We start from the raw sequence: 12316 nt of genomic DNA on the forward strand, positions 1-12316 counted from the left end.
ATGTTTATTGATATTTTCTGTTGTTAATAATAATAATAATAATAATAATAATAATAATAATAATAATAATAATAATAATAATAATAATATTAAACTGTTATTACAAAATTCGTATGTGGTAGTATTTTAGAGATAAAAATGACCTTTCCATTTCACTTGCGTAAGGATAACTCCTCTCTCTTACTGTGACGAGAATTTTTACGGTAGATGCATGTGTTTATTGATAATAATAATAATAATATAACTAATTTCAAATGTAAATTCTTTCTTTCGCCTTTTTCTGTATCAATTTCCCTACCCTCTCGTAACTCCAGTGACGCTTGGAGCTGGGAAGCTGTCAAATTTGTCAAGTAACAGTGCCATACAATGGTCAACGAATTTACTGAGGAGATCCTTTTTATGGTACATGCATGTAATAAGTTTATTATTAATATTTTCCAATAATAATACTATATGTTTAATAATAATACTATAAATGAAATTACAAAATTCATATGTGAGTATTTTAAATACAATAATCTTTCCATTTCACTCTTTTAAATATTGTAACGACAACTCTCTCTTGGCTGCAAGTGTTAGAAGTACATGTATGTATGTATATACCTTTAAGGGTACTGATGTTTAGGATTAATTTGAAATTATATTGATACAGCCTCTAAGATTAATACATTAATATGATAATAATTTAAGGTAAATTTGGTGTAGGATGTTATATAAGGTTTACTTACATTTGGTGTTTCTGTTTCTTCCTTCTTGTATCTCTCTCTCTCAGCAAAAGAATTGATATACAGACAAACATAATTGTTCAGTCCTCTCTTTCTCCCTTCTCTGGAATAGATATATGTATTTATGGAAGGGGAAATAAGTGTTACCTATAGAAGTTCCTTTCAATCTATTGATATTGTAAGGAGTTATTCTCTCTCTCTGTTATTGGCTGTTTATATATTTCTAATGGTAAAATGTTTAAGATGACTTTGAAATGATAATAATAATACCAGTTCAATGGTATATTTGATGTAGGATGATACTTTAAGTATACATTTGGTATTTGAACTTTCAAGATAGGCAGATATGGGCATTTTTAGAGGGGAGTTCTAACTATTCGCAGTTTTGCACTATTTGCAGGGGTACATGGTACAGATCCCCCACGAATATGGGGGAACACTGTATATATATATATAATTATATATATATATATCTATATATATATATATATATATATCATATATATTATATATATATATATATTATATATGTGTGTGTGTGTGGTAATTCTAGGCAATAACTCCACACAAACTGCAAGGAACATTCCCACGATTAGTACAGCCGCTAAGGATTGGGGCATCAAATGTATTTCGCCGTGTTTAGTACTAGCCTGGGATTTAATTACAGTCGACTTCCTCCCCCTAAAAAATGGTAAATTCTTAATAAGCAACCTAAATACAATAGGAAATTGTAATTTTCCAAGAAATACCTGACACGGAGATATTACCTACATCCTACCATATATATATATATATATATATATATATATATATATATATATATATATATATATATATGTGTGTGTGTGTGTGTGTGTGTGTGTAATATATATATATATATATATATATATATATATATATATATATATATATATATATATATATATATATATACACACACACAAAGTATTTGAGATCAAGAACAACCACGAACAGCTGCGAAAATTAGGTATTAGCCAAACACTTCACCTAAACTAAGGCCTTCTCCTTATTCTTGGCATTCTAAAGTGAAAATAAGAGGTCATAATGATCATAATCAAAATGGACAGTCTTTGGATTTGACATATTAAAAGTTTTCTGATTTCTCACTGGTGTACTAACCTAGTGTGTGTATTTCTCAGAGGACTGTATCTTTTTAAGAATAGGGTTGTTTTGGTCAGCTTTTCCATAAAATCCTGGCATTGCAGGTTGAAGTTGGTTTCACTGTTTGCAGGCCCTTCATGGTAGAGTATATGAGCCAGTTTTTCTCAGCGGTTCACATATCATTCTTGCTTGAAAAACCTCTCTCAACAGGGGCATTGCTATCTGGTAGATGAATTACTATAAGTGTATGCCGTGCAAAGCTGTTCATCATCTCCTTAGTGTATACACTGTACTGTGTGAGTAGTACGGTTTGCAACTATGTATAGTTTGGTCAACATTTTTGTTTTTTGGATTTTTTTTTATCCAATTTCGGATCTTTCTGTCACAGTGAAAACCGGGGGCATTTCCGGGGACAGGTCACTAAAAACGGGGATCAGGACATATGCTCACCCTGCCTAACTTAGGTTAGGTATGATCTGGTTTGGTCAGGACCTGGCATTATAGGAAAGTTAGGCTACGTCCATTTATGTATAAGGAACCTGTCCTGGTCGACCTAGAGGGAAAGAGGCCATGCTACTAAAGTTTTACCAATATAGCGGGAAACACTCCCTTGGATCCATTGTCATCGGGTGGATCAGCCTTATTCACTTGATATTTAATTGTTGAAACAAGAATACAATTACATCTTTAAGCACACCATTCAAGAGATTGAAGTTTGGTCAACATAATGTGATATATGAAAGTGCCTTACGAACTAAAATAAGCATGTGAGGTCTTCATAAAATATGTTTTCAAGGCAGTTTTTAAATCCAATATGGCGTCGACCGACTACGGTGCCATTCGTAACCGACATCAATACCACATCTTTCCCAGCGGTCATTTGAACAATATTAGCATATATATGTTGCGTTTATCGATCGATCTTACTCAAGATTGATTGCAGTTGTAATCAGGACAATAAAACATTTTGTTGTCTATATTAGTGAAAGTATGAAACTTCTTATTCCCAGGGTCATAGTTTGACCTGAAATTCATTTTTACCTTGTAATCAGTTGTTTTATCCTTGCTGCCATCACAACTGAAACTCCACAGTGCTTATTTGATTGTAATTATACACATTTGGGTCTAAATTCACTCCAAATTGCACTTGAACTACATTGCTGTTCCTGGTTCCTTAGCGCTCACTCCACAAACACAGTTGCGGGCTGCACACAACTACACTGTTTATGAGGTGCAAAGCTTTATTCCCTTAATTGTTTACCTTACTCATTATTTAGTTTAACTTTACTTTGTGACTTCAAAATGTTTATTTTAATTCATGTCTATTATCCCTTTTTTGCAGCTAAATTAACCCCGAAAAATTACAGATATTTCTAAAGTAGATACGAGCAGACAACGGCAAAATTTCATCGTTGCCAATTTAGTGGAGCTTCACACATATGCCGATGCATTTACAAACTGTTTCCATGAATTCTAGTTGTCACAGTAATGCAATAATGATAAAATTGTTCTAATATGTATATATACTACAAATGGATATGCTAATTTCACTATTTCCCTGGTTTTGTGTAAGTCTTGTACCCAGTTTGGAAAAACACATACCGATTGGCAACACTGATAAACAACAGAAGAGCGCGAACAACGCCGTAGGTACTGCTCACAGCAAAACTGTTGTAATTTGAGTTGGGAATCTAGTTACTTTTCAACAACGAATATTTTCAAATTAATAATCATGAATATGTAAAAAATTTATACTACTGTTTAACTATTTATCTAAATAATTATCTTTCTACCGAAAAAGTGTCAGTTTCCTTGGATGTGCCATGTGGTTGGTGTCACTGTGGACGATTGTTGTGAAGAAAGTGCCCTAGCATCTATGAGTAAAAGTGGTGTGCGGATTTAGCACATGGAATGGAAAGTTTATTGACAAAAGTGACTCCGCGAACATCGAGATGGCATCAATCTTCTACATTTTTGGTGTTATAAGTAAAAATTTTGAAAGCGTCATGGAGGTAAAAATTTCGAAAGCGTCATGGAGGTATGTTTGCACTGCACATGGCTAGACTTTCATTAACCTCTATCTAATCCTAAAATATGACCTTAATTTCTAACTTTGGAGAAAATACTTACTTCGAAAGGATAGTAGAGGTCTCAAGCTGTTCCTCTCACCACCGATGACTCGTGACTGGTGCTCATCTCTGGTATCAGGACGCATTAAAATACTTTTTCAGAGGGTGGATCCACACGTGGTGAAAACTGGATCAACTAGTCCAGTCGGTTGTTTCCCCTACTAGATAGCCTAGTGTATGCTACCGTGACCAAAAGCCTAATGTAACCTAAGAACCTGGCTAGCCTACCGAAAGTACCAGCCCCCTTCTGAATACTATCAAGAATTTATAGGTATAACATACCTATGAAGGCGCTAATGCCGTTGTTTGTTGGTTGTAGATAAAAAAAAAAAAAAAAAAAAAAACGCAGATTCGGTAAGTGGGTTCAGGTGTCGAAGCATTTCCGAAAAAGTAGAGGCTAAAATTGACCAAACATAAAAAGAAAAAAACGTAGTAGTGTTCTTTTACTTATTCTACAATATCCTTCAGAAAAAGTAAACTCCTAACACATCAACCAATCTATCACTTCCAAAACAAAGGCAGATTAAACCCGCCTGACAACCCAATCGAGAAACAAAGTACCAACCTGATCTGACAATTTCAAGCATTCTAAAATACTAACTCGCTATGGAACTCTTGATTAGTTAGCTGGGTGTTCCTAGACGGTGAAAATTTGTTGGCAAATCTTTAGCATTGAGCCATATTGCTGACCCCTGTGACTTCTTGTTACTCAATTCTTACCCAGTATTGAAGATGAATTGCAACTTAAAACACCCCGTGAGAAACAGCGCCACACGCAAACAAAATTTCCTGCATCCTACGAGCGCTTGTAGCAATAGTACCATAGCACAGATCACATTAATTTAGCAATTATGGGCAGCTCCTTAATATCGTTTTCCGTACTGTATAGTACAGCTGATTGAGTGAGGGGTTAATAGGTAGTCTTGGAGGTACAACAATTGCATCAGATAATACCACATGATTTGTCAAAATCTTGGAAACATTCCATTTGTTTCATTAACATAGGCCTTCATATCCAAAAGCATTGAACAAATAACATTTACAGCAATTAATTTTTGTTGTGGGGCGGGGGATTATGGTATACAATTATGGTATACAATTAAAGGTTCATTTAGGTGACTGATTTTATTTTAAGTGATGATCAGTATTGTAATCTATCTGCTGTTTCTTGATTCTGTATTCACAATGTCTGTTAGCCTGTCAGTTATGCAGAACAGTAAATTGAAACCCACTTTCGTCTTGAAGTGTATAATTGTTCCTTTGGGAAATAATCTGGGAAAGAAATCTGGGGTATATGTTCTTTATGCAAAGTTGTTGATAATAAAATTTTTCTATACTGGTGGAAAATCAAACGTTGAATTAGCACCTTAACTGTCTCATCTTTGATGATAAAAAAAAAAAAAAAAAAAAAAAAAATCACAGGCGTATTGACATTTGAGGGAATCACAAGGTTTGTAAGTGCACCCATGTTTATACGATTGTATCAATTATTAAATATATTCAGTTATGTGTATGAGTAACAAAAATAAAATCTTATTATGATGACTAACTTTTTAGAATTTTTTTATTTTATTTATTTTTTTACCACAGAAACTTTCTACTTTAAATGACTAACTTACATAGTATCGACTACAAAAATCTGATCCATTTTCAGTAAAGAACAATATTTGTAGAAGTCTTTTTATCTGTTCTCAACAATGTAATATAGGTCTCTCATAGTATTCGTGTTTGAAAGAGCTGAAATAGGAAAGGAATTCACTTCAGTGAAAGAGATCATTTTATTGCCCTTTACTTGTTCAGTGTCATATGCCATATTCTTCCAGGTTAAAATTAACCCCTAACAACCATAGTTCAGTGCTTTCGTCAGGGGTCATTCCTAATACACATATTTTACGATTTATGTATCATACAACGAAGAGAAAAATGTACTAATAATAATAATAATAATAATAATAATAATAATAATAATAATAATAATAATAATAACAACAACAATAATAATAACCTTTTTGGTTCCATGTGTTACAGATGCTTGTGAATCCTTATCATTTATTTGGATTTGCTTCGAGGAATCCTGTAACACCTACATTGTACTGCAGTAGGTTAGACAGCAGACACTTCCAGCTATATGATTTTGGGTCCCCCTAAAGAGGTCGGAAGATGAATCTGTTTCGGTATTGTCTCTTCACACCACTGATAATATATTAAAGGAAAATTCTGTAATCAACTTGGAAAACACCTTAAAAATTACGTCGTTGTAGTTTTTTTTTATTTTAACAGAATATTTATTCATTAGTAACCCCAAAAAATAGATTAACTATGAAAGTAATGACTACACTTCATCCACAGGACAAGATACCTCTGAACTAATTAGGCAATTTTAACTTCAAAACACTATAAATGGAAAAACTTTCTCCCAAAGTAATCTTTATGACAGAAAAGAATTAAACAATCGACACAGGATACCGGATCCTAATTGAACCCAAAAATGACTGGATGGGGTTCAAACATTAGTGTCACATCTTACCGCCACACAAAAACGAGAAACTTGTCTGAGCAGAGGCAGCAGCGGCTGGCATTTAAGAATGAAGAAAAAGAAATTAATTTGCTTTTGTTTCCACATACCACCTCCAACTAGTTCACCTCTTTGGATTCAAAAATTACACTTTTAACTTGCTTTTCAAATGTCAGTGTTTTCAAACCCAAATAATAACGAACTTAACACCCAAGATAAACCTAATCAACTTACAAAATGCAATATGTATGCTGTCATTATAACAAAATAATCCCAGAAAGCTTTTGTAAAGCTTCCGCAAGAACCTTGGGATCAAAAGAAGCAATGAATATTAGTGAAAATTATTTATATTATCGTTTACGGTCATGCTTCAGAATGATTAATTATTGTTGAGTACCGTAAGTTGTCACATTTTCGAAGTCGTTCAGAAAGTATACCGGTCTTTCTAGTCTTCATCATATTTAATTAATTTTATTTTTTCATTGTGCATGCGCATATAGGTTATTAGTTATGTCGGTCTAAGCAAATACTGGTTCATCTTAAATGGAAAGACAGCTTGGGAAGAACTTGATTCAGCGTCTTATACGTGGCTTGCAACACTTGCAGCGGTTCCAGAAACCGTAGTACTATTTATATTTCAAGAACGCAATTTATAACATCGTAATACTGATTTTTTTTAAAGAATATACAACAAAATACATTTCCATTACAGTTCAGTATAGGGTGTCGGTGGCAATGAAGAAAATAAACAGATTAGTAAGTAAGGCCAATGTTGCAGTACCTTTTCTCGTGAAACTGAGCATAAAAAACAGCATTTATTATTTTGAATTTAGAAAGTATGAAAGGTAACTAACAATTTCAGCATCCTGGACAGTGACTTGATCTGAATTCTTTCCTATTCCACTGTAATGTTATAATTTCTTGTGCTTCTTCAATACTTAAACTAAGAAAAATAATGTAACAGTATATAGGTATCCGTGAACTTCGTAAATTTACAATCCAGTGAAGATAACTTTAAATATACGTTTGGGAAGGAAACTGTTTGTGCTTTTTTACAAAATTTTAAAATATTCATATGTACACTACCCTACGATTTCAAGTAATTTATTTTTACATACAGCAACACATATGAGTCACAGCACAGTCTCAGGAGTTCATGTGCCTCTGAAGATGTCGCTTTAAATGGCAGCTGTTTGTCGTCTTATACGAACAGTGAGGACATGCGTACGGTTTCTCTCCAGTATGAGAGCACATATGTGCCTTCAGGCCCCCTTTCTGGATACTCCTGTAGGGGCAATAAGGACAGGCGAAGGGCTTGATGTTTGTGTGCCTCATGGTATGATTCTTAAGATTGGTGGAATATTCCGTTGTATATGGGCAGAAGGGGCACCGGTATTGATGAGCGCTGTTCTCCCTCGGATTGCTCGTCTTGGATGGGTTTGGTCGAAACGTCGTCCATCGCTGTGGATTCACCTGTGGGAGAAAATTCGTCATGTTTAATAAAAATATTCATCTCCTAAAAGTATCAGCAGTCTTGCTACTCCTACGCACACGGAAATAAGAACAATTCCGAGGAAATTCGAAGATAAGGTAAACTAGTTGTTGACCCTCATAAGGATCGAGAAGTTACGAGACATTGCATTGGACTTCATCTGAATATATTTGATTTTAATAAGACTACCCATTTTCCTAATGATTATTGAAAAAGTACCACATACAAATTTTGAGACATTTTCAGAAAAAATAGTATCTAACCTCAAAATTTTTTATATATTGAGAATAAGTCATCATACCTTTTGTGACACATCAAAATAATTGCATAAGCAACCGCAATCTTAGTTTAAAATGTCTCAAAACAAACACCTGCACTTTGTAATGCGGTTACAAAGAAAGAACGTTTCCAGTTATCGGTTCACTTGACTTTGATGATGAACTTTACAATGTTTGACATGTGGGAGACAATCTGTGTGTGTGTGTGTGTGTGAGATAACAGCAAAAGAAGTTTGTTGATATTTCAACCAAATAACTTTTGTGAGTCAGTCATATAAAAAAATGACATCATATCAATGGTTGGTTGCACAATACACGTGGGAAAAGGGAAACAAACTGTTAGTTGTACAGTATTATCTGCAAAACCAGGAACTAATTTTCTAACGTTATCCATTTAACAAAACGGAAAGTTTTCAAGGACTGTGATTTATTGAAAGTCAGAAATTCTTCTTTGAATTTTTAGTAATATTGATGTAATTATCTTGAAAAGGTTTCTCTACGATTCCATCACTTTGTAACAATTAAAACAAACTAGAAATTCCTGAAATTTTCGACGTAATATAAATGCCTGTTAACACGAGCATCAAACAAAATTTCTTCAATTCAGAGTATGATCCTAGGAGCGTATGTCATTTCTATATCATGCAGATACAAGCACAGTGAATACTGAAGTTAATTCGAAACAGCAGTTTGGCATAAGTTTATAAGTCAAGCAGATTTCCACTTAATACTTCCAGCAAATTAAATTAGCATAGAACCCTAAATTCCTATTCTCTCTGTTAATTCGAGGGTAGAAAACCACTCACCAGGACTACAATATAAAATGTCACTTGGAAATCATTTTATGCCATGATAGGAATCAAAACAGGCAAGCTCAAGTGATTCTAACACATTATTGCAATGGCTTCAAAACCTATAAGAACACGTTTTACTTTCATACATTAATTTGTTGCAATTCTGTTACGCTGGAAAACAAACATAAATATTGTCGACATCAACCTTCCTAGAGAGAGAAGTTGGGTGCAACCCAATTTTCATAAATAATCTCCCACATAATGACCTGCTAAGGGAAGGATATTTACAAAGCATGTAATCCTCATTGTCAACAAGATATATAGCATCTCTAAGAAGGATAACAAGTTACATCAGATCTGCCGTAAATCCAAGAGGAAGTCTCAGTAAATTTTCTTGGGACAGTTGTACAAATAGGAAATGCCCGAGTTTGCTTTCATCCACGAATACGTTAATAAAACTACCACAGCTCAGATGTGTGTGGTGGGAAGGTGCTGTTATCATGTTATAATGCAGTCAACATTACCGATAGATTATTTCCAGATGCACCAGACTCGTGTTCTTCAACACTGCCCCATCTTTCTCTCTCTTCTAGACTTTTGAGATATCTTGAGATATAGTATTAAGCATCCTTTGCAAGAGTTCATCTCACCTTTTAAATAGAATTTGGACTAATTCATGGGATCTGTCAACCTTTTTTTCTCGGCCTGGAAATTAAATACTGGCAGTCCCCGGGTTACGACGGGGGTTCCGTTCTGGAGACGCGTTGTAAGCCTAAAATCATTGTAAGCCGGAACATCGTCAAAAAGGCTAAGAAAACCTTAGATTTAATGCTTTGGGCGCATTAAAAACTAGGCAAACTGCATTCTTATTGCACTTTCCATAAAAAAACCTTCAAATGTTGATTATTTTGCATTTTAGGTTTCATATTTCTTCTGCCAGATCAGCGTAGTAGGCGCCATAACCCTGGAAATAATTTCTGATTAATATAATTGAAAAGCGCCTTAACCTCGGAACGTCGTAAGCCGAACCCGTCGTAACACGGGGACTGCCTGTAGTTCGAAATTATATAGTTTCACCGGAACTTGAAAACTGGTCGCTTCAAAATGTTCTTAACTGAGAGATGCAGGTAAATAAGAGTGTGGTGAGATATTAAACCGATGGCCTGTATTTTAAAATATAATAGGCAAGCTGCCACGGATTACAGATTTAAGATTTTATATCGCTTTGTTTTGGCCCTCAACAATAGCATTTTGCTATTAAAACACCAGCAGCATTGATATGGGCATACATTCCAAGCCTCTCTTTTATATTTATTCATGACTTGCAGGAAAGCCCTGATCGACCCCTTGGGTTATCTGTAATTTCTTTCATAGGTCATGGAATCGTAGTAAATTTAAATAAAGTGACCCTTGGTCATAACATGTGGAAGCCTTTGTCATCACTTTGAGTGCCTGTGTGCATAAACAACTAGATATCAGTTTTCGAGCCAACGCTTTGAGGACACATGGACCAACGTTGACGAGACTTTTGACAAGCTATATGTATTCCACACCAGTAAACCAGTTGGTTATTATCACAGCCCTACGTGTACTTTCCATATTGGTTCCTCTGTTGCACAAATCTGCTGGATAAAACTATGAGCAGTGAAGTGCCCTTCCACTTTTGCTTGCGGGGTACAAACTCTGACTTTCAAAGATGATATAAAAAATTTGGAGAGGAGGTACGGGCTGAGTTACTGATCATCGATATAAGATATTTACGACAAAGCACATCAAATATAAGAGCAATATTCTGGTCAGAGATGCACAAAGCCAACATAAAACTTAAGTATATAGGATGAAGAAAAGAATGCGCAACACCAACAGAAAATGGTTAATATTTCAACCCTAGCTGTAACTATATGAAGTGTGTGATTCTCCACTTCAGTTTCGAACTATTCTAATTGAACACCCAAGATGTTGAGAGAAGTGTGAGGCCGAATTACATTCTATCAGGATAAAAGGAAGAATTGAGAGAGAGAGAGAGAGAGAGAAATAACTCGAAATAACAAGCAGTGAATTTGGCCAGAGCTGATATATGGAGAAGAGTCAGTTCATGTCTGTGAAGAAGGTCAGTTCATGACTGAGTACAAATGAAGTGAAGGAAGGAAGGAAGGCGAGGGTTTAAGAAATGTGCAGGTTTAATTCTGTGGCTTGAATAGTAAAGAGGTACTTCCGGGAAGGTCATTGATGATGAGAAGGAAAAAAGGTAAGAGGTAAGCCGAACCAAGAAGTTTGACCAACGGAATCTGATGCCAGGCTCTTTTGATGTCATAGAGTAGTGGAAAAAGATTCTGCAAAGAGGGTGACCATGACCACCAATGAAACAAAAAATAAACCCTCTGAAGATTTTGCCTTGTGGATGCCCAGCTGATAAAGAGAGCTAATTTCGTGGTCAAGAAATGAGAGTTAAGTTTCGAAGAACAGCTGTGGTTTAGGTTTCAATATTAAAAATGGTCGTTTGTAGAATTAAGATTGTTTTACCTTACTCTGTGATAAACTGAACAAATGCATGCTTCCACTAGTGACATATTTTTACATATACACGATCCGTCCTAGATGGATCGCTTTTCTTCCTGCAAGCAAGAGCCCCAAGGACGTTAAAAACTACGATTACTGTTAGTCCTGATGAGCAAGCATTTAAAAGGAATAGAATGAAATAAACATAACAGCAAATAATGGATAACAGATTTAAAGTTATATAGTTAACAGAAAGTTATAAGTACAACTGAAAATTTGTATTGAAAAACGAATAAATAAACGCTGGCAGGCTGAAGTAAGGCAAATCAGTCAACACTGGAGCGAACCCCAACCCCCACCTACCCATGGTTTACTGGAAAAAATGGGGGAGAAACGAGTCCCAGAAAGTGGTCTGTACACTAAGACAGAAAGAACAAAGGCGAATTGTTGGTCTTGCAGAATTTATGAAGAGCATTTTTCGTAAACGACCAGAAAATTCTTCCGGAGGAGAGGAGACCACAATACCAGATTGACGGACTGATTTATGGGAACTGGCGTTGCTTGATTGATTGATTGTGTCTACTGGCGTTGCAACAACAATGGTCATCTACGTCGAGGATATCCTAATCCTAGTGGTAAAAGAACGCTATTTCTTACAGGCAAAATAAAAATGCCAATAGTGAATGTATCTAGAGGGGAAAAATAGTGGTATCTAAAGGACTTGGAGAAAGGATAATGAAAAGTGGAAGAGACTGTGGCTCT

The 12316-nt window shown here is 35.1% G+C and overlaps 1 protein-coding gene across 3 annotated transcripts in view; it reads right to left on the reverse strand.

Moving 5' to 3' along the window:
• The window catches only part of LOC135225753 (zinc finger and BTB domain-containing protein 24-like), a 526510-nt gene that overhangs the window by 86168 nt on the left and 428026 nt on the right, over positions 1–12316 (reverse strand). Inside the window, exon 6 of one of the 3 annotated variants that reach the window (XM_064265169.1) lies at positions 5741–7964. The exons of 1 other annotated variant lie outside the window; for it this stretch is intronic. In XM_064265169.1, the coding sequence (XP_064121239.1) occupies positions 7638–7964 (327 nt within the window). In that variant the 3' untranslated portion in view covers positions 5741–7637. Of the gene's footprint in view, positions 1–5740; positions 7965–12316 lie in introns of those variants that run through there. One more of the 3 variants, XM_064265165.1, reaches the window with a different exon arrangement.

The sequence above is a fragment of the Macrobrachium nipponense genome, chromosome 13, assembly GCF_015104395.2.
Source record: "Macrobrachium nipponense isolate FS-2020 chromosome 13, ASM1510439v2, whole genome shotgun sequence".
NCBI lineage: Eukaryota > Metazoa > Arthropoda > Malacostraca > Decapoda > Palaemonidae > Macrobrachium > Macrobrachium nipponense.